Source organism: Charadrius vociferus, unplaced genomic scaffold, assembly GCF_000708025.1.
Source record: "Charadrius vociferus isolate BGI_N301 unplaced genomic scaffold, ASM70802v2 scaffold477, whole genome shotgun sequence".
NCBI lineage: Eukaryota > Metazoa > Chordata > Aves > Charadriiformes > Charadriidae > Charadrius > Charadrius vociferus.
Genome location: NW_009649449.1, coordinates 1,287,487 through 1,307,333, shown reverse-complemented (window position 1 = coordinate 1,307,333; position 19,847 = coordinate 1,287,487). Strand labels below are relative to the sequence as shown.

General features: G+C 46.1%; 1 protein-coding gene across 1 annotated transcript in view; it reads left to right on the top strand.

Annotated features, from left to right (window-relative positions):
- The first annotated feature begins 2,837 nt into the window (after positions 1–2,837).
- PIK3CD (phosphatidylinositol-4,5-bisphosphate 3-kinase, catalytic subunit delta) overlaps positions 2,838–19,847 on the top strand; it is a 19,987-nt gene continuing 2,977 nt past the window's right edge. Inside the window, 21 exon segments of the mRNA XM_009889566.1 lie at positions 2,838–2,915; positions 3,286–3,449; positions 4,946–5,174; positions 5,586–5,815; positions 6,665–6,844; positions 7,490–7,639; positions 7,943–8,032; positions 9,292–9,513; positions 12,609–12,705; positions 13,114–13,244; positions 14,157–14,216; positions 14,417–14,584; positions 15,384–15,505; positions 15,670–15,813; positions 16,511–16,610; positions 17,420–17,598; positions 17,794–17,903; positions 18,526–18,604; positions 18,845–19,012; positions 19,810–19,845; position 19,847. The exon segment at position 19,847 is cut by the window's right edge and continues 81 nt beyond it. Coding sequence (XP_009887868.1) covers positions 3,309–3,449; positions 4,946–5,174; positions 5,586–5,815; positions 6,665–6,844; positions 7,490–7,639; positions 7,943–8,032; positions 9,292–9,513; positions 12,609–12,705; positions 13,114–13,244; positions 14,157–14,216; positions 14,417–14,584; positions 15,384–15,505; positions 15,670–15,813; positions 16,511–16,610; positions 17,420–17,598; positions 17,794–17,903; positions 18,526–18,604; positions 18,845–19,012; positions 19,810–19,845; position 19,847 — 2,637 coding nt within the window. The 5' untranslated portion in view covers positions 2,838–2,915; positions 3,286–3,308.

The window sequence follows — 19,847 nt, the reverse complement described above, 5'->3', positions numbered from 1 at the left end:
CCATACCATGGGGCAGTTTTTAGGTCAGGCTTGTGTACAAACCAGCCCAGATGAAAATTGCTGCCTGAGGTGAATGAGGAGGTATCTGAGGCCCTGTGGTTTCCTCAAATGTTCTGTGCGTGCCTCCAGTTCACAGAGCAATATACTTGGCCCATCCAAGGGCCAGGTCTTTAGCTTTGGGTGTACGTGTTGTTATGGCTTGTTTGGCCACCCAAACAGATCAGCTGGCCAGTCAGCCTTGAGGTATGTCTCTCTTGGATGGAGTGTATGTGTGCGCCAGCAGTAGACCAAGAGCTTTGAGCGTTCTGGCTGTGTGTTCTGCTGCTTAGCCCCTGGGGTGCTGAGTGCCACAGGCGTCCTCTCCTGCTAAACTGTCTGGCAGAAGGCAGCAGTGTACCTGCCTTGCACTTGAAATGAGTATTTGAGGGTTGTGGGAGATGTGGCTGGTGGGCGAGGAAGAGGTATTATAGGAAGATGTAGGTGGGGGAATGCGGAGGTATTCTAGCAAGGTGTTTTGGAGTGTATTGCAGCAGGAAGAGTGAGGACCGGGGGCGTCTTATGTTAGAAAGTGGGTGGCTGCAGCTCGGTGTTGATAAGCAGGAGTCTTTGATAGCCTGTGTACCTGCCTGAGGTTGGTTCTGTGGGTTTGCATCCCAGTAAAACACAAACTTCTGTCTTGCCTTTGCTTGCCCTGGCTTTGAGAGATAAGCGAGTTGTGCAGCAAGCTAATTTCTGTCAAGTGTGGGCTGATTAACTTGAACCTTAGGCTACCAGACGTACAGGTCAGAACCCTACCACAACATGGAATTTTTAACAATAATCTGTCTATCTACCAGGCTGAAAGTCTGAGATGACGTTGGGGCTTTTGAAAATTGACGGCTGCAGTGGGGAATCCTTTTTTAAAGACTGTTGCAGTGAAAGACAAAAAGTGTATCTCAAGCAACCCCAGTAGTGTGAACCCTGACAAGAAGATGCTGCATTTGGCTGTTCACAAATGGCAAAATGACCCAGAGAAAAGGGAATTGTAATTACTTTATTCATGAGGTCAAGACAGTGCAAACAAGGTTACAGCTTGGAGAACTTCCAGAGAAAAGGGAATTGTAATTACTTTGGAGAATTACTTTTGGAGAACTCTGTTCCAATTTCCCAAGGCAAAAGGGAAGATGAAAGTGGGGTGGCTCAGGAGTATTAATCTGTGCAGAGCTTGCTTCATGTCAAAACTGTCATGCTGGATCAGAACTAAGGTCCAACTTGTAGAGCGTTCTGAATTTAGCAATGGGAAGGGGAGAGACAAGATAAACAAAGTATTAGAGAAAGTGCAAATCCAGAGTTATTCTTCCTTTGGCATATCCACCTCAGGTTCTGTTGGCAAAGTCCCTCTACAGGGGGAGATAATCGGTGAGTTTGGAAAGACAAGGTATTGAGCAACTTGAACTTGACGTTGTAGTGCTAATAGCTTAGATAAGGTGCTCCATAGCTGATGACATGTGGCATCAGGTAGAAATCCTCAGCAGAAGGAAGCGGTTCATCCGCTGTTGTGTCTTCTGTCGCTGCTGGTCAGTAGAGTCCTGGTAGTTTGTTGCCCTTGGGGAAGGCTGAGGTAGCAGATATTCTAGAAACTTGCTGGTTTTATTGTTAATGAGCAGAAGATGAGGCAAGCTTGTTTTGCTTTATTCAAACTTGTAAACCTTGCCACCTCCCCCTTTTACTCCCCTCCCTCTTAAGGCACATGGGTGGTTTTGTGGTCTCTGTATCCGGTCCTTGTGTGATACAGCATGTGCACTGAGGAAGCAGGACAGATAAAACATAGCTTGTATTTCTGGGAATCCTTACCTCACTGCTGACGGGGAAGTGTTGTGCTCCCAGGCACTGGCAGATAAGCTGCTGGGCTGCTTGTCATACTGAAGCATAGGGCTGGCTCACTAGAGGCTGCCAGCAGGACTTCATGATTTGGGAGACCCAAATCTCCAGCAGTGTGTTGCTCAGTTTCTTCCTAAGTTTGTATGCTGTCTTGACAGCTGCAAAGCCATATTTTAAGTTGTGAATGAGCAAATTTTGTACTAGTTTCATGGGCTGAAGATAAGTGATGCTGTTAGAATTACTCAGGGCACATACAGGGCTGAATTTAGAACCAGCAGAGTCAGACTGGCAGGAGGCTGAAGCCTTGGTTTCCACAGCAGCTACGAGCCACGGCTACATAAACACCGTTCAGGCTGCACCACTGGCGTGTTTCTGTGCTGACCTGGTGGAAAAACTCTCTGGTAAGTGAGAGGGAATTTAGGTGAGCTGGTTTCCCTGCTGAGGTCGTTGAAGGGAGTTAGCCTCTTACCTGTCTCTTGCGGGGAGCTAATGCTAACAGCTCCAAGCTTTTCCTCCCCACAGGGACACCGTGTTCTGCAGCCTGTCATCTGTGGAGGAAACCGGAGTTCTATGCTGCTGCAGTATTTTGTTTGTGGGCAAATGGATGGGGCGTGAGGGGCTCTCTGACTTTGGTATTACATGTCTCTAAGAAAGAAACCATATCACGGGCTTCTGCTGAATGCCTTTTGGTTTAGCTGTTCATATGTGTGCTTATTGTGTGTTTGAAGAAAAGGTTTGTACCTGATAGCATTCAGATTCTTTTTCTCTTATTTGCGTTCTTTGGATGTACCGAGAATAAATTGTAGAGCCCTGCCAAGTAAAAGGATGAAGATGGAATTAACAAACCCATTTTGATTGCCTTGGCCTTAAATTTCATTTTTCCTGTACTCATAGAGGGGGGATATACAGCGGACTGTTATTTGTGTGTATAAAAATGCATGCATAGTCCAAACTATCAACGCCTCTTTTTCCCTCTTGCAGACTGGGACTGAGCTCTGAAGAAACAAAGTTGAGGTTGGAGCATGTGGCCTGAGGATTGCCGTGCAAAGCCAGGGGTAGGGACTCATTGTTTCTGTTGGCTGCTTGGTCGTAGGTTAGCTATTGGGACAAGTGCCTTCATTCTCACGTGAAGAGAATTCTTTAATTTCATTGTCAAATACAGATGTAGATGTTAATTCCAGTCTAGAAGAGATTAAGAAAGGGTTGCATTGAAATAGAAGCAAATTCTATAGCAAGAACGCCTCTGTGGCTTAAAGGCACTGGACTGGAAATTTGACTTAGGTGCATATTTTCCTGAGCTATGAGGCTATGCTAACCTTCATTTCTCTGGGTTCTTCTGCACGTAAACTTTCTACAGAGCCTGGCACAGATCTGAGGAGATCTTGTGTAGTCAACAGCAACAGACTTTTTTCCCTTTTCTTGCAGGTGGTAGCTAAGAAGTGAGCAGGATGCCCCCAGGCATTTACTGCCCTGTGGAATTCTGGTCCAAGGGAGAAAACCAAAACATCCAGGTGGACTTTCTGCTGCCCACAGGCATATACTTAAACCTCTCTGTGTCCTGCAATGCCAGTTTGGGTACCATTAAGCAGGTAACGGCCTTTTTCCGTAGTCTTATCTGCAATTCCTGGAACGAGGAGTCTGTTCTTGGGGAGCACCTGAGAAAATGTGTTGGGCCTTAACTCAGTACAAGTTGGGTTTCCTCTGTGTTATTCTGAGGCAGTTCCTTGTGTCTCGCTGTGAGAGCCCCTCCTTTGTGACAGCCTCTGCGTCCACTAAACCGACCTCTAGCTGCTGTGACTGCCAGCAGCAGGGTCCTGGTGGTGGTGCTCGGGCTCCGTTCTCTGGGTGTTGTTCAACTTTGGGATGAGAATTAAGAGTAACGATGGAGTGAGGGCAGATTTGAGTTGGCCACACAGGGCTTGTGGACTGTATGTTCAGTTACTGCTCACCTGACCCAACTAGTCCCACGCTGGATTTTTCGTTATGAAAGCTCTTGTGTATGCATATGTAAGTAAGAAGTAAGAGAACTCACCCCAAAATAGTCAAATACAAATGCTGGACTGACTCAAGGTATTCAGGATGCTGGCCCAGCCTTCTCTTGCCCCTCAGAAACTGAATACTGAAAATTGGGAGTGGTAATGATAGAGGATTTTTCTTAGTGGTTCATTTGAGGAATAAAATGCTGTAGTGAAACCACATGTAAACAAAATGTAGCGGCTTTATTGTCTCGCTGGGTGGGAAGCAGGGGTAGGGGACAGTGAAGGAAAACAGTGGAAAAGGTTTCCTCTGCAGCAGCACCTGGCCTAGATGAGTCACAGATCACAAGGGGCAGGAACACAGTGCCAGATAATTCCAAGTTTTCTCATGCTGCAATTTTCAGGTAAAAAAACCCAAACTCAAAACCAACCAAAAAAGCTGTAAGTAGAGCTGATTGGTTGCAGCTGTTAAGTTACAGGTCTGTGTTTTACAGCCAGTAGGCAGGCTGGGTCACAGCAGAGACCCATCTGCTCTGGAGTTTTGTCTCCTATAGCGAGTGCTTAGGATGAGAGTGAAGAAATGGAATATGAACGTTCATGTGGAAGTGTCATCCACTGGGAGTGAAGGATCTTTGGGAACCGGATAGTGTTAAGAAGACTTCAGAAAAGTTCTTGGCTCTTGCCACAGATTTCATGTTACTGGGGGAAGTTACTTAACGCAATTTTGGTTCCAGTGGCAGTAACCCCTCTCTTTCACAAGGCTAGCAGTCAGCAGGTACTTACTGTGAGGAATTTGGGTGAGGGTTATTTAAATACTCAGGTTGAGGGATTTCCTTTGCCTGAAATGAATGGCAAGTGTGAGAAAAGGAAGTCAGTTAAAGGCACTTGTAGATAAATCTACCTAGCAGTTTAGCATGAGTTGGAGCCACCGGACTTGGCTGAAAAGCAGCCTGTGATTGCAGGTCCAGGAATGCTGGGGGAAGGTTTGGCTGTGCATTCCCTTCACTAAGGTGTGTATCTTGAGAGATCAAGGTTGTGGGGTGGCAGAAGAGGAAAACGAGGTTCTGGCCGCACAGCGGTAGTTTCACCCTGCTGTTGTTCTGGCCCAGGTGGTGTGGAAGCATGCTCAGTATGAGCCGTTGTACCATATGCTCAGCGATCCTGAGGCCTATGTCTTCACGTGCATCAACCAGACAGCAGAACAGCAAGAGCTGGAGGACGAGCAACGGCGGCTTTGTGACATCCAGCCCTTCCTACCAGTACTGCGGCTTGTGGCTCGAGAAGGGGACAGAGTCAAGAAGGTGATTAACTCCCAGATCAGCCTGCTCATTGGAAAAGGTCAGTTCCCGCATCGTTGGTCTCGCCAGGAGTGTGGCAGGGGTGTGGGCTGTAGGTGAAACATGCTTCCATCCCAGCCAGGCTGGCCGCATGTGGAATAGTGATGGAGCCCTGCTTATGCAGGAGATGAAATGAGCAGTTTGGTCTCTGTTAGATCTGATAAGGGAACAGTGTGTGTGCAGACCCAAGAGGGGGTTCTTTCCTGCTGGCAGAGGGCTGTAGTAATTGAGTCAGTGCAATTGTACACAGTAAATAAGCGATTACTAGTAGCTTGGCTGACTCTTCTCCTTTAGGCCAATATTAAGTATGTGTTCAGGAAGGCTGTTTCCACAGACACCTGATTATCGAAGGCTGATTTGCCCTGTTGGGTGGAGATGCTTATTTTGTCTTCCTTTCTTACTCTCCACTTAGGTTTACATGAGTTCGACTCTGTGCAGGATCCAGAGGTGAATGATTTCCGCACCAAAATGTGCCAGTTTTGTGAGGAAAGAGCAGCAAAGCGGCAGCAGCTCACCTGGGCAGCTTGGATGGAGTACAACTTCCCCTTGCAGCTGGAGCCCATGGCCAAAGGCCTGGGGACTGGTCCTCTACATACCCCCACCAAGAACATTTTTGTCAACGTCAAGTTTCAGTCTGGCGGGGTAAAGCACAAACTTTTCTGTGACGATGTTTAACTGGTTTGTGCTTTCCCTTTGGGAACCTTTGGGCATTTGGAGACAGAATAATGTGTGCGTGGACAGTGTTTCCATGTGTTCAGTGTTCATCTTCATTCTCCAGATTCCTTTGCCTGTGGAGATGGTTGGGAGGGAGACTCTGAGCCTCCAACCAAGAGAGCTGTTCCCTTTCCTGAAAATGCGTTGGGTGTACTCGTTAGCTGGTAGCTGAGGTTGCTGCATGTACATGTGGTGGAAAGCTTTTTGGGTTTGGGAAGGAGAGGAGCACAGAACCCAATACGTGCCTTTCCTTTTGAAGCTCAAGAGTCTGCTCGGCTCATGCTCAGCATACACTTGTAGGTGTTGGTCTGCGTTGCCCGTGGGCCCCTGTTCTTGCCTGTTACCTTTGGTTAATGTGATTTTTGCATGTTCTGCTTGGGCATGAAGCAGGACCCCCCCACACCATGGAAGAAGGGCCTTCCAGAGCAGTGTGTTTGAGCATGGTGACTCTAGCCACCCTCTGCCTTGCTGGTGGAATGACAGTGGGAAGATTTTTAATAACTAGCAACCACATGAATTGGTGATTCTGCTTAAACTGGACTTGGAAGTTTCTGATTTCCAGCCTTGTGCTTGCACTGCTGAAACATGCTCCTGCCCAGTTTGGCAAACATCCCTACTTATTTGCTAATTGTGTGGGTAATTCTGCCTTCCTATCCTTCTCTTTATTGTCAGCAACAGGAATGTTGTTACCTATCTGCTGAGCTACCGCTGCTCCTTGTGTTGATTTCAGCCCTTTGCTGGTGTTTGACAGTGTATGCTATGTTGTTGGGATTGCAGGAGAGCTTCACTTTCCAGATCTCCCCAAAGGAGTTCCCTATCACATTAATGAGCTATGCTATCAAGAAGCAGGCTACTGTCTTCCGCCACGAGACAGTGGAGAACCCAGAGGACTACACCCTGCAGGTGAATGGGAAATGTGAATACCTCTATGGGAACTACCCCCTGTACCAGTTCCAGGTGAGCCTTTTGCCTTGCTTTATCAATGAGTCTGTTCCCATATGGCTGCCTCCTGCTGGGAGGGTGGATTGAGATGTGTTATCCTCCAACAAGGAGACAGTGCTGTTTACAGGGATGGAACGCATCAGTGGCAGGACCTAGATGCTACTTAGGGCAAGGGATACTTCTAGCAACCTAACAGATCCTGAGGGGTTTGGGGGTTAGTGAGCTAAGCTCGTCCCTGGGTACCAAGTGCTGTGTAAATGCATTTATTCTGGAAATAGCTGTCTGCTTGCATGGTGGGCTGGGGGTTCTCTTCCTGAAAGTTGGGCAAGTAATCCTGTATCCCGTGTTCCGCTGGCAGAGCAAACTGCTGTTGGGAGTGCTGAATCCTTCTCAGTGTGTTCCCTTAATGTAATCGTTTGAGTCAGTTGATGAAATGCCAGCTATAAAAGACATTTCATATTCTCTGTTCTGGCAACATGAGTCCAGTGAGTTGCAGGTTTATAAAGCAAGAGGAGATAAATTAAAACTGAATTTTGATTGTTGCTGTGTCCTTTCCGAACTCCTTCCACCTGTTTCTGCTTCAGCCAGTTCTGATTGGCGTGACAGCTCTTGCCTGCCTGGCTCTGTTTCATCTGTGCTGATTCTGTCCTCTCTTCGCAGTATATTCGCAGCTGCCTGCACCGAGGCCTGACACCCCACCTGACCATGGTACACTCCTCCACAATCATCGCTATGAGAGATGAGCAAACCAACTGTATTGCCAGCCCCCCAAAGATGGCTGCCAAGCCCCCACCGCTCCCTAAGAAAAAGGTAAAAGGGGACAGTGAGCCAGCGTAGTCACCCTCAACTCATCCGTTGATGGAGATGCTGCTCTTGCCCGGGAAGAGCAGCTGGTTCTCCCTGCCTCTTCTCAGGACAGGTTCCTAGCTGGGGTCTAAAAGCTGGGAATTTGCAGTCAGCCTTCCAGCCCCCTCCACATCTTCCCTGGTTGTTGCAGACTTCCTGCTGCCCACCGTCGTGCATTGCAAAAAGCATGTGATGAGAGATGAAGTCTGGTGCTGGCTTAAGTCCTTGTTGCATCTATTTCTGATCGAAACCCTTTTCTCTTTCTAGCCAAACTATGGTTCTCTCTGGTCCTTAGAGCAGTCCTTCTACATTGAGCTGGTGCAAGGCAGCAAGGTCAATGCAGATGAGAGAATGAAGGTAGGTACTGACTCAGTTTGGGGTTTTGGTTTTGTGTTTTGGCTTTCCTGGTAGCATCTGTCTTGTTTGTGTGGTGAGGAAAGCAGGGGCTGACAGCTTGATCTCACGTGATCCCCCATTATGCTTCATTCAGCCTTTGGGCAGTTTCTGAACTGCAGCACAACAGGAAGGGGAAGGGAACTTGCTAGCCAGCAGCCCAGCGGGGAGCAATGCATTCGTAGAAACACTCCCCTGCAACAGTTTCTGAGTAGCGAACAGAGCTGCTGCCCTGTGGCGATATCGCTCAACAGTGGTGTGGAGGGGCAGGGAAGTTGGCAAAATGCAGAGGAGGGGAAATTCATCTCTGAGAAGAGAGAATGATGGGGAAAGGTGGTGACTGGTAAAGTTAAGACAGAAAGCACGATGCAGCAAGGCCCTGGGGTTTGCAGAGTGTTTGCCACAAAGGGGGAGCAGGCAGATGAGGAGGAGGGGAATGGCTGCCCTTTGGGAAAGGAGGGAAACGGGGCAAGAGTATATCACATATACAGGTGTTCTGCAGGGCAAGGATTTATAAAGGCACAGGCAATGAAATAGTTATTTCTGCCAGCGCCCCATCGTTTGCAGGGAGCATCTCCTGGGGAGAGGATGCCTGTGGTTCAGACCAGCCGGCAATACTGTAACAAGAGGTGAAGTTGGGGATGAGCTCAAAGCGCCTGTCAGCTGTACAGCGATCTGGCAGACTGCAAGAGCAGCACAGATTTGCAGGCAAATGTGACCCCGGAGACAGCTCGCCGTTGGCACTGCTCTGCAGGCCTGTTTTGGGGCTCAGCTGTTTGCCTGTGCCCCTCTCCTGTGATGTGAATTTGCCTCCTCTTTGGTGTAAGCACTTACCCAGCTCTGGGTGTCTGCCGTGCCTTTTCAGCGGGACAGGTTCCTGAGCTTCTGCAGCTTCTTGGTAGGCAAGGTTTGGTCAATATTTATTGGCCTGGCTTTACAGGGTGAAAACTGTAATACTCTTGGATTACCCAAGCATTTTGCAATGATTAAGCATGTCTTGCAAGTCCTCATGAAGTGAAAAGATAACAACGCCCTTACTGAAGTTGAGTAAATAGGAAGATCAAGGAACTTAATGTCTCAGTGAATCAGGAAGGAGACGGGAGTAGGGCATCCTGCTGAGGAGGGCCGATGCCCTGTCCCATTCCTCTTCTAATCATGTGTCTTTAGCAAACAGGTCAAGTCCCTGTGGATCCATGATATTCTCTTATTTCTCCTTCCCTCAGCTGGTGGTGCAAGCAGGTCTCTTTCATGGCAATGAGATGCTGTGCAAGACAGTGTCCAGCTCTGAGGTGAATGTATGCTCAGAGCCAGTGTGGAAGCAGAGACTGGATTTTGATATTAACATCTGTGATCTTCCCCGTATGGCACGGCTCTGCTTTGCCCTCTATGCTGTCATCGAGAAGGCAAAGAAGGCACGGTCCACCAAGAAGAAGTCCAAGAAAGCTGTAAGTAAAGGCAGTGTGGGACTGGGCTGGGCTTGCCAGTGCTGGAGGGCACAGGACACCATTCTGACCCAAATCATTCTATGATTAAATGCCCTTTGCATTCAGAAAAAGACTTTAAAAAAGAGCTTACAGAATGATGGCCAGTAACTACTTCTACAGGAATAGAAAACTGAGGAGTTGTTGCCTGTAGGAAAGGTTGTTTAAATGTAATTTCTTCTCCAGAAAGACCATTAAGAAACACACCCAGCATATGAATGCACATAAAGAGGAATAATTTGTGTTAGTGTCTCGGTTTTGCTGTTCCGCAACTTCCTTGTTTTGTAGTTGAGGTTAAACCATCTTCTAGGTTGCATCTTCTTTCTAGTAAAGTCTTGTGTGCAAATTCCCCATGGAGCAAATTAACAGCTAAGAAGGGGGAATAAAATGAGGAGTATAAGCACTGGTTACAGCAAAGCTTTAGGCGAGGTAAAATGAAAGCACAGAATCTTCAAGGTTACTGTTCAGATGCTGCAGACTGCGGGGGGAAAGTGTTAAATCACTTTGGAAGCTCTTGAGCTTCTGAATCAGAGATGTAGTGATATTTCTCACTTTCCTCACCTCTATTCCAAAACTTCTAGCCCCTTAATAATTCAGTAACTAAAAGTAGATCTAAGTGTGGTCTGTAATTGAACTGCTGCTTTTCCAGTGTTATAACTTCAGCATGATTCCTCTAGCTCTTTGCATGTGAGGAGTTTTCTTTATGAGCAATAAATGCATTTGTTCCTCTGTGAATTATTGTTTCTGCAGCCATAAAAACACTGTTACCATGCTTAAAAGAGAGGATTAGTCATGCTATCTTTAGTAGAGTGCAGAGAAATGAGGGACTCAGAAATATGATCACAGAAGAATTTAGTCGCAGTCCTGCTAGCTCCTTTTCACTGCTGGGGGGGTCATGCAGCTTTGTCGTTTGGCATCAACAGGGTTCTCAGGGTTACACTGCATTAATGTCTGGGGAGCAACAGGCAACCCAGGAGTCCTGCTTGTGTGGACCAGTTTCTGGGTTGGAGACTTCAGACTGGAAACATTTTGAGGCCAGGACCAGGATCAACCTTTTTATTGTTTGGTTTTTTTCACTTAAGAGTAGCAGAACTCCAACTCCTGCTGGAAGCTTTTGTTGAACAGAATATCTGATTCATCTGCAGGCTGTGTTTTTGTGGTCAGGCTGGAACAATTTTCAGTTTTGAAGCAGTCAGAAGGAAATCTTACTATTCTGATTGACAAAACAAAACCAGCCTGGTTAGCTGAGTTGTTAAGAGGATCTTGTTCATAAGTACTGGCAAAAGGTGGATACATTCTGGTGACTCTTGATATAAAATCATAATATTTGCTAGAGCTGACCTCTGCAGAAATTGATTTTTCCAACATGGTCAGCTGCAGCCCTGGGTAAGGTGCCCAGATCTGATTTAAAATGATTGGTAAGAGAAGGTTATAGTCATAATACACCCTGATTTTTGGTTTGGATCAATAATCTTTTTGCTTGCTTTGCTTACAGTAGTTGGAGATCATTACATGCATGTTGTTTGTCTATGCTGACTGTCCATAGGTGGGACTAAATCATTTACTACCACAAAAACAGGCGTGCTTGCAGACTGACTGGGATGAGTCAGAAGGGTAATGTCACCCAGAGGGCTGGCTTTCAGTGTTTCTGTAAGTCATGCAGGAGATATTTCTGTCCTTACAATGCTGAATCGTTGCTTTGCTGGACCTTATCCACCAAAAAAATCTTGCCTTGCATTTTGGCAGGCTCTGTGCTGTGGTTTGATGTCATTTACTTTGTTAGAAAAGGTTATTGCTGGTGGTGGTGTTTTGTTTGGCTTTTCCCTATGACCTAGAAGCTGATGTCTCAAATGGGGTTTTACTGAAGATACTTAGTCTAATCAAATCAACTCAAAGGTTTGTGAGAGGCCACTTGGAAGTCATTAATTTTGTCGCATTAGGGGAAAATGCTGGCTTTACTACTTTCACCAAGTCCTTTGGTGTACCTTCAGGGTAAGCCTGACACATCGTCTAGAATGTCTCAGTGGAATGAGATGTCTCACTGTGGTTCCCTTCAAATATTACAGTGTTTGTGGGTGCGTCGCAACCTCTTTGCAAGTCGGTTTCTGTGCTAGCGTATGCTTAAGCCTATGTTGCTGGTGTTGCTGAAACTGTTATATGAAGTAAACTGTTCCATTTGGGGAACCTGAGTGCAGGAAATCGTAGGTCACTTGTGGAAAATATGTCTGTCTGCTCTGGTGGCAGGGAACTGGGTTAGAGCAGGAAGACGGGTTCTCTTTCTTGGCTGTGTCCCGGTCACTTTACTTGCTGGAGTCTCCCACCTCCAAAGTGAGACTGGCTTGTGTGACTGGGTTGAGCTTGTGGGTTTTATTTTGGGGGATGGGGGGTGTAAAGTTTGATTTCTATAGAAAATGTTTATTATTGTACTAAGGAGCCGAGCCCTTTCTTCCCATTATCAGCTATATCTAGCATTCTTTGCCTAGTTTTCTGAAATCATGCTAACTCTCTGTTCCCCGTTTCAAAATTAAGGTTGTTCTCCCTCCCCTCAAACTGAAATATATAAAGCATGTATGTTGTAGCTTCTTCAAATATCACTGAGTGTAGAGTTGCAAGGCGTTACCAGAAACTTAGAAATTCTTCAGCTTTGCGAAATACTGGGTGATGAAGTTTTAGACATGTTTGTGAGGAGTGTTTGGTGCTGGTCAGCACTACACAAAAGACCCCGGGTTGTGGGAAATATCTGAATTTGATGCTGTCTTGTACTCTGATTTTAGGAGAACTTGAAAGGTAAGCAGGCAGGCATGGCTACCAGGGGTGGTGTGTTCTTTACAGCAACCCTTTGGTGAGATGTCGCCTACATACTCTTGAATGGCTGCAGCATTCTGTGTGGCAATTTGCAGACTTGGAAAAGATCAAAATAATATATCTTCTTATTCCTGGCTATTGTGAGGGCTTTGCTTTGCATGGGAATATCTCACTTTCTTGTTAGTTCTTCTCTTGCTTTCACCCATCATTTGCGGTTACAGCTACCCGAATGAGCTTCTTTCTTTGCTTGGCAGGACTGCCCCATCGCCTGGGTGAATGTCATGCTCTTTGACTATAAGGACCAGCTGAAAACAGGGGAGTGCTGCTTGCACATGTGGTCCTCCTTTCCAGGTATGTCAGGAGAGAGAGATACTGTATTGTTTTGCATCTTTAGTCTCCACCACAATGTCCTTCACTCTACATTGCTGTCCAGGAGGTTGTAGGAGGGGCCATAATAGTTCATACTAGCAGACCCAGTGTGATTACTGCTCTATGTTGTGATGGCATCTAGAGCCCTGCCAAGATGAAGGCCTTGTTTTGCTTGGCATTGCATGTATGGTATAAGAGGTTGCTGCTGTCATAAAGATGTCGTATATACTTCACTTGTGAGAGGTCAGGAGAATGAGGTGAGCTGCTAGGGCCAGGCAATGTCCAGTGCCAGAGCTGGAAGCAGTCTGGGCTTTCTGTGTTTCAGAAGATGATGGTTTACGACAAACCGTGGAACCCATGGTTCATGAGTTTATGTACTTTGCTTTTCAGATGAGAAAGGGGAACTTCTGAACCCCATGGGCACGGTACAATGCAACCCCAACACAGAAAGTGCAGCAGCCTTGGTCATCTGCTTCCCCAGCGTTGCGTCGCATCCTGTGTATTACCCGTCATTTGAACAGGTAGGGGACGTGGACACTGTTTTGGGAGGCACAGAAATTCCCTAGCTTTCCTGGTGCAGGTGACACTGTAGATATCACTGTTTCTTGGGTGACTGTTGACCGGGATTGGGTGCAAGCAACCTAGATGAATAGATACTGTTAATTGAAAATCTGACTTTTTTCTCTTAACTAGTGGACCTTTGAGTGAATACTTTTCCAAGCTCTGAATTACTGAGGTAAAGCTGCTCTCATAGATGAGCATTTGTTTAGAAAATGGGTTTAACCTGCCTTTAAACTGCAGGCAGCACTAGGCTCTATAGGAAGGAAGAGGAATAAAAAGGGTAATGAGTGAAAGTAGACAACTCCCTCCCTTTCAGCACAGAGTGATAACATGCCATGTGGTATGGGGACTTTCCATCTGTCACTGCAACTGGCCAAACACTTGGAATGGAAGAAGAAATGTGCCCGTTACAGGAAAGAAAGGAGATCTGCTCTGCCAGGGACATATACACATGCCCCCCCATGATGCATGTTCTGGCTCAGAAGCTTTAACGGATTGTGCCAGTGTGCATCGTGGCTTTGGCAGTGCTGTCTGCTTGGCAAATGCATGCTAGTTCTAAGAATCTGGAATGGGTCACGTTAGGCGGGAGCTTGGTGACACAGAGCCCCTGTTCACGAACTGTATGGGTGTGCAGACGTGCCCTTTTGGGGGGGAAGGACTCATCCCTTCGTTCTTGTTACTCCCAGGGAAGGGGCTCTACAGGCAGTTAGGTTACACCTCTGAGAAGAGGGGTCCTGCTGAGGACATTTACCTACACCTGGGCTGTGAGAGGTGATTCCCTTCTCCAGAGGTGGCAAGTGACTGAAGTGATGGTGAGCTAGAAGTACAGAGGGAATGAGGAGCCTTTCTGAGACTCTTTATTTGTGTCCCAGCTGCTGGAGTTGGGGAGGAATGGAGAACAACCCCGTGCTGCACCAGAAGATCCTGAGGAGGTGAGTCTCCTGGCATCAGTTTTTCAGCTCTGTGCAAGCCTGGTTTCATAGATCAAGTTATCTGTTTCCACCTTACCCCCAGCTAGCTTTTTTCACCAAACTGGGTCATGCCCCAGTCCTACAGGGTCTCTCTGGGCTGAGCAAGCCCTGGCTTGAGACTGAGCCCTGTGTACACTTTTTCCTGTGATTCCCATGAGCAGAAGCTGCAACTGAAGGAGATACTGGAGCGGAGGAGCCACACCGAACTGTATGAGCATGAGAAAGACCTGGTGTGGAAGATGAGATATGATATCCGTGACCAATACCCACAAGCTTTGGCAAAGCTGCTTATCATCACCAAATGGAACAAGCATGAAGATGTTGCCCAGGTGAGGATGCTGGCATTGGTAGCCAAAGCTCCCCTTTTCATCCGTCTTTCAGTGTCTACGTTCCTGTGTCGTATTTGGGAGGCCAGCTGAGCTGGGGATTTTTCACAGTGCCCCTGTGCTGGTAGGTTTGGCATCACTGAAGCTGAAGAAGATTTTCTGTTCTCAGCCAGTCGCTGTGAACATATGCTGAGTGGTAACCAGTGGAGTTGGTTTGTCTCTCTGTGCTGTCCCAGACTCATTACTTACCAACAAGGTCTTGCTTATTCCCTCTAGAAACTGGAGGCAAGAAAAAAAATCTGTTTAATTCATGGCAGAAATAGGGTCTGGATTGGATATTCTTAACTGACAGTGATAGACCAGCACAAGCTACCTCAGCAGGTCAGTGAATCTCTTCCACTGAGAACGTCAGACATCAGTTAGGGATGGTCTTGGTGCTGTTCATCCCTCCTTACTTCAAGAGCTTTAACAGGATCTTCTAAAGGTCCATTTCTAGTCTACATTATTATGCTGCAGAAAAGTGCTTTTCCCAAAGAGCTTATTCCACTAATTGAGGTACAGCAAATGGTAACCCTGCTGTGGACCTGGATGGCTCCTCCTGTCAGCCTTGCTAGAAAGTTTAGACTGATGGGTTTTGACCTGGTATCTGCAAACTTGCTCTGAGGCATCTATAAATAATGACTAAGAGGGTTTGCCCCCCAAGAAGGAGCTGCTCTTCCATCAGTAGAATTTTAGGTTTATATCCATTGTCATAAAAACCTTGTTCCTTTTTTTAACTGGTTGGTTTTTTCTTCCCATACAGATGATTTCCCTACTTCAGACCTGGCCAGAGCTGCCTGTCCTGAATGCCTTGGAGCTGCTGGATTTTAGCTTTCCCGACCGTTATGTTGGTTCCTTTGCTATCAACTCATTAAAGAAGCTGACGTAAGTGTTATCCACAAGGGATATGCAGAGCCCCTTTCTATTTATGTTTAGGGCTGCTGAGGGGGACTGTGAACAAGGCTGACAGTCTTGTCTTTACAGTTTTTGCAAGTACACTTGTTGCAGTAAAGCTAAGGTGGTCTTTTATTTTCCTTTTCTGTCCCCAGAGATCATGAATTGTTCCAATACCTGCTACAGCTTGTCCAGGTGCTCAAGTATGAATCCTACTTAGACTGTGAATTAACCAAGTTCCTGCTGGACAGGGCATTATCCAACCGCAAGATCGGACACTTCCTTTTCTGGCATCTGAGGTAAAGAGCAAATGTTTTGGGCTTTTTCTCAAGTAATCAAGTGAAACCAGCATTTACTGGTTTCCTCATTGCTCTGTGAAGTGAGGCAGCAAACATGTCTGCATGTATGGATGCCAGGGTATTTAGCTAAAGGACAGCCAATAGCCTTTAACTAATGTCTTTCATCAAAGCATTGGTGGGATTTCCTTGCTGTGATTACCAAAACCCAGGAACTGCTGCTTTGTACTTGGGAGGCTGATTAAGGGTTGTTCCAGGACACAGAATCTTTGTTTGTTTGTTTGTTTGTTTTTCTCTTGTGGTGGTGTTTGGATTAGGTTCTTTTTTCAGAATTTTTATATAAAATATATGCATATACACATGCCTGTGAGTTGAAGTTTACGTTGGACATCCATGGCCACCTGCCAGTTCTGAGCCATAGGCTCTGAGCTGTCCTTGCTCCTTAAGTAATGTTCTCAAAGGAGTGGTTAGCAATTTAGTCATCCAGAAAGAGGTCTCATTGCTTCAGGCAGTCTTTTTCCTCCATCACCTTCTGGGCTGGGTGTATTTTTTTTTTTCGCTCCCCAGTACATAGAAAGAATTTAAACAGCAGCTAATATTCTGCACCCTCCTTTCCCCCCTTCTTGAGCTGGCATGAATGGGAGAATTAGTCATTCACTGCAGTGAGTCAGAATTACTTTCACCTCCCTTCTCCCCCTAGGTCAGAAATGCATGTTCCTGCAGTTGCCTTGAGGTTTGGCCTGATCCTGGAAGCATACTGCAGAGGCAGCACCCACCATATGAAAGTTTTGATGAAACAGGTAAAAATTGCTTTTAGCTGTGGCTAAAAAAAAAAAAAAAAAAAAAAAAAAAAAAAAAAAAAAAAAGCCTTTTAACTGCTATATTGGTTTTGGCATGTCCTATTAAGAGCTTGGAGTTCTCCATCACATGCGACTTTGCTCATCTCTTACTCACCCGCACATGTCCCAAACTACGTAGCGTAGAATGGTTTGAAGTGTTCCAAGACCGCTGCTGTTACTAGATAAGTTACCATTTAGTAGGAGCTGATCACAACTGGCTGTCTGATCCGGAGCAGTGCACGCTTTCCTTCAGTTGCTGCAAGGAGGTAATCCTGCTATTTACCTCTGAAACTTCTCTGTTAGCTATCAAGGATCTACCTAATTCAGAAGTGAGGGACTCATGTATACATGAAGTCGTATCTAAGGTGTGCCCACAAACCAGTGCTGCTTCCATTTTCAAGACTGAGTGGCACTTTTGCATAACCAGAACTCCCCAAAAGCATTGAAGGACAGGGGTGATAGATCTCATCCTCACTTTTCTAGCCAGTGCACCTCACTTTTCCATTGCTGCTTGATAGTATGCATTATTCCTGGTATATGGGACCGCAGTTGTTACCTTGCAATGCATTTGTGCCCAGCAGAACATCCATAATTGACAATGGATCTCCCTCAGGCAGATACTGCTAAATTTATTTTGTTGCCATGTGTGAAGTTGCTAGAAGTTGAGATACAACCAAGGTTTACATTTCACAGTAGATTTTAATAGTTTTTAAACTTTCTCCAGGAATTTCCTATTTGTTAACCCTGTTCCATCCCTCCCTTTTTTCCAGGGAGAAGCACTCAACAAGATGAAAGCTCTGAATGACTTTGTTAAAGTGAGTTCTCAGAAGGCCACCAAGCCTCAAACCAAGGAGATGATGCATGTGTGCATGAAGCAGGAAACTTACCTTGAAGCACTTTCCCACCTCCAGTCCCCCCTGAACCCCAACATTATCCTCACTGAAGTTTGGTAAGGAAGATAGCTGCATCTCCTAATTCGTGCCACATGCTTTGTCTGGCAGTAGAGCCAGGCTACCCTAAGGTCCTCTTTTCTCATGGAAGTCTGCAGTTTGTTAGCATTTGTGGATGCTGTTGAGTTTGCAGCTTAGATAGCCGCTTTTTTAATAGATGGAAACTCTGATGGTAATATTTTTGTTTCCTCTAGTGTGGATCAGTGCACCTTTATGGACTCCAAAATGAAACCTTTATGGATTGTGTTTAATAATGAAGAGACAGGTGGAGGAGGAGTGGGTATTATTTTCAAAAATGGAGATGGTGAGTCTTTATGCTTGTAAAGACATGTACTTTAAAGTCTCAAATGTTTATTGTGGTGAGTGGGCCTAAATCTGGACCATTAAGATTATGTGTAAATGAGGACCATCAATGTGTTTGAGTTTTTTTGACAGTAATCTGGAGATATAATCAATTCTCCTCTTTATTTTACTTGCTGCCCTCTTCATTAAGATTTTAGCACAGTAGTAGCTGAATACCCCATGCACAGTAAAAAGGAGCCTGATACGAGGTCTGAAAGAGCTACAGCAGTCCAAGCTTTGTAGGGTTGGCGTGGCTGCTGCTCCCTGTCGTGTCCAGACAGATGTTTGCTAAAGTGCCACACTGACTGCTACGGGAGGAGCTCTGGCAAAGTGAAGTAGCATATATCTTCAGTAGTACAATCCTGTCTGAGTTATTTATCTAGTGTGGGGGCTCTACACCATCACTGCACAGGTACACCTTGCTCTGTGCTGATGTTCTTTACTAGCCAGACCTAGCAAGGGACAAACATGGCAAAGGCCCCTCTAGCAGCCTGCTTCGGGGCAGGACAAGAGGAGGGGAGAATGGGATGTACTTAGGACCCCTTTTTTTTTTTTTTCCTTTTTTCCTTTGTAATGCTGCACAGATCTTCGTCAGGACATGCTGACTCTGCAGATGATCCAGTTGATGGACATCCTGTGGAAGCAGGAGGGCCTGGACCTGAGGTGAGTAACGTGCGCACGGTTGTCCTACTGCAGTGATAAAGCATGTGGGATGAGGCGATTTTGCCTGCAAGCTTTTGTCCCTGACACGTCTGTCTACTATTCTGTGAGCAGCTCATCAGGTTTCGTGGTACTGAAGAGTAGAAATGCAGAGTAGATATGGCAGACAAGGGAAAGCTTAAAAGTCAACACAACCCAGTTCCAGGCAAGATTTCAGTGGAAGGGTTTCTTTCATCTCTGCAGGATGACCCCTTATGGCTGCCTCTCCACAGGAGACAAGACTGGACTGATAGAAGTAGTCATGCATTCAGACACCATTGCCAACATCCAGCTGAACAAGAGCAACATGGTGGCCACTGCAGCCTTCAACAAGGATGCACTGCTCAACTGGCTAAAGTCCAAGAACCCCGGGTAAGTGGGCTTGCCTTGTACTCAGTGCTGCTTCTCTGCTTCCTTCCATCTCGGGACATTTCTTCTGCTTTACCCTTTTTTTTTCCTTCAGTTATGCATATTTCCAAGCTGTCCCACAATGTCTGGTTCGCTGCCTGGCACACCAGAAGGCATCATGCGGATCTGTACAGGTTTTGAGCTGAAATGGAGGCAGCTGGGTTACTGTTTGCAAGCTCTTTTGATCTTTCATAGCTTAAGGTAGCACTGTCCATAGGCTGGATCCAAACCTTGATCTTTCCCTCAGTCCTGTTACTTTCTCCAGAGATAGATAGTTGATGTGGTGGCAGCTGGAAAAGAGGCAGAAGGAGTAATGCTAAAACTGGGAGATGAAAAAAGCAATGAGCACAAAAGCTGAGTAGCGTGGGGTTTTACTAGATACAGAAACAGCAGCAGTGCATCAGTGCTGCTCTGATGTAGCAGGGCATGAACAGGAGTCATTCTAGGAGGCTGCTTTGTCTTTTGGAGCTGTGTATATCTGGAAATGAGGTAATTTAGTTGAGACTAAACCATTTTTGTTGAGATTGTGGACACAATCATATCTGGACCTCTCCAATTACAAATAGTTGTTATTGCAGCTGGTTTTTGTAAAGTGTGGATGGGAGTACTGCCTCTGGAGAACACTACAGAAATTCAAACGTGATGCCCTTACCTGCTCCTGCAGGTTTGGCTGGGGGAAGCTATAAAAACAACTTTCCCAGTGGTGAAGTACTGGTATTCAAAGTAAAAGTCTCTTTCAATCTTTTTCCTACCCTCTTCAGCGACGCATTAGAACAAGCGATAGAGGAGTTCACTCTTT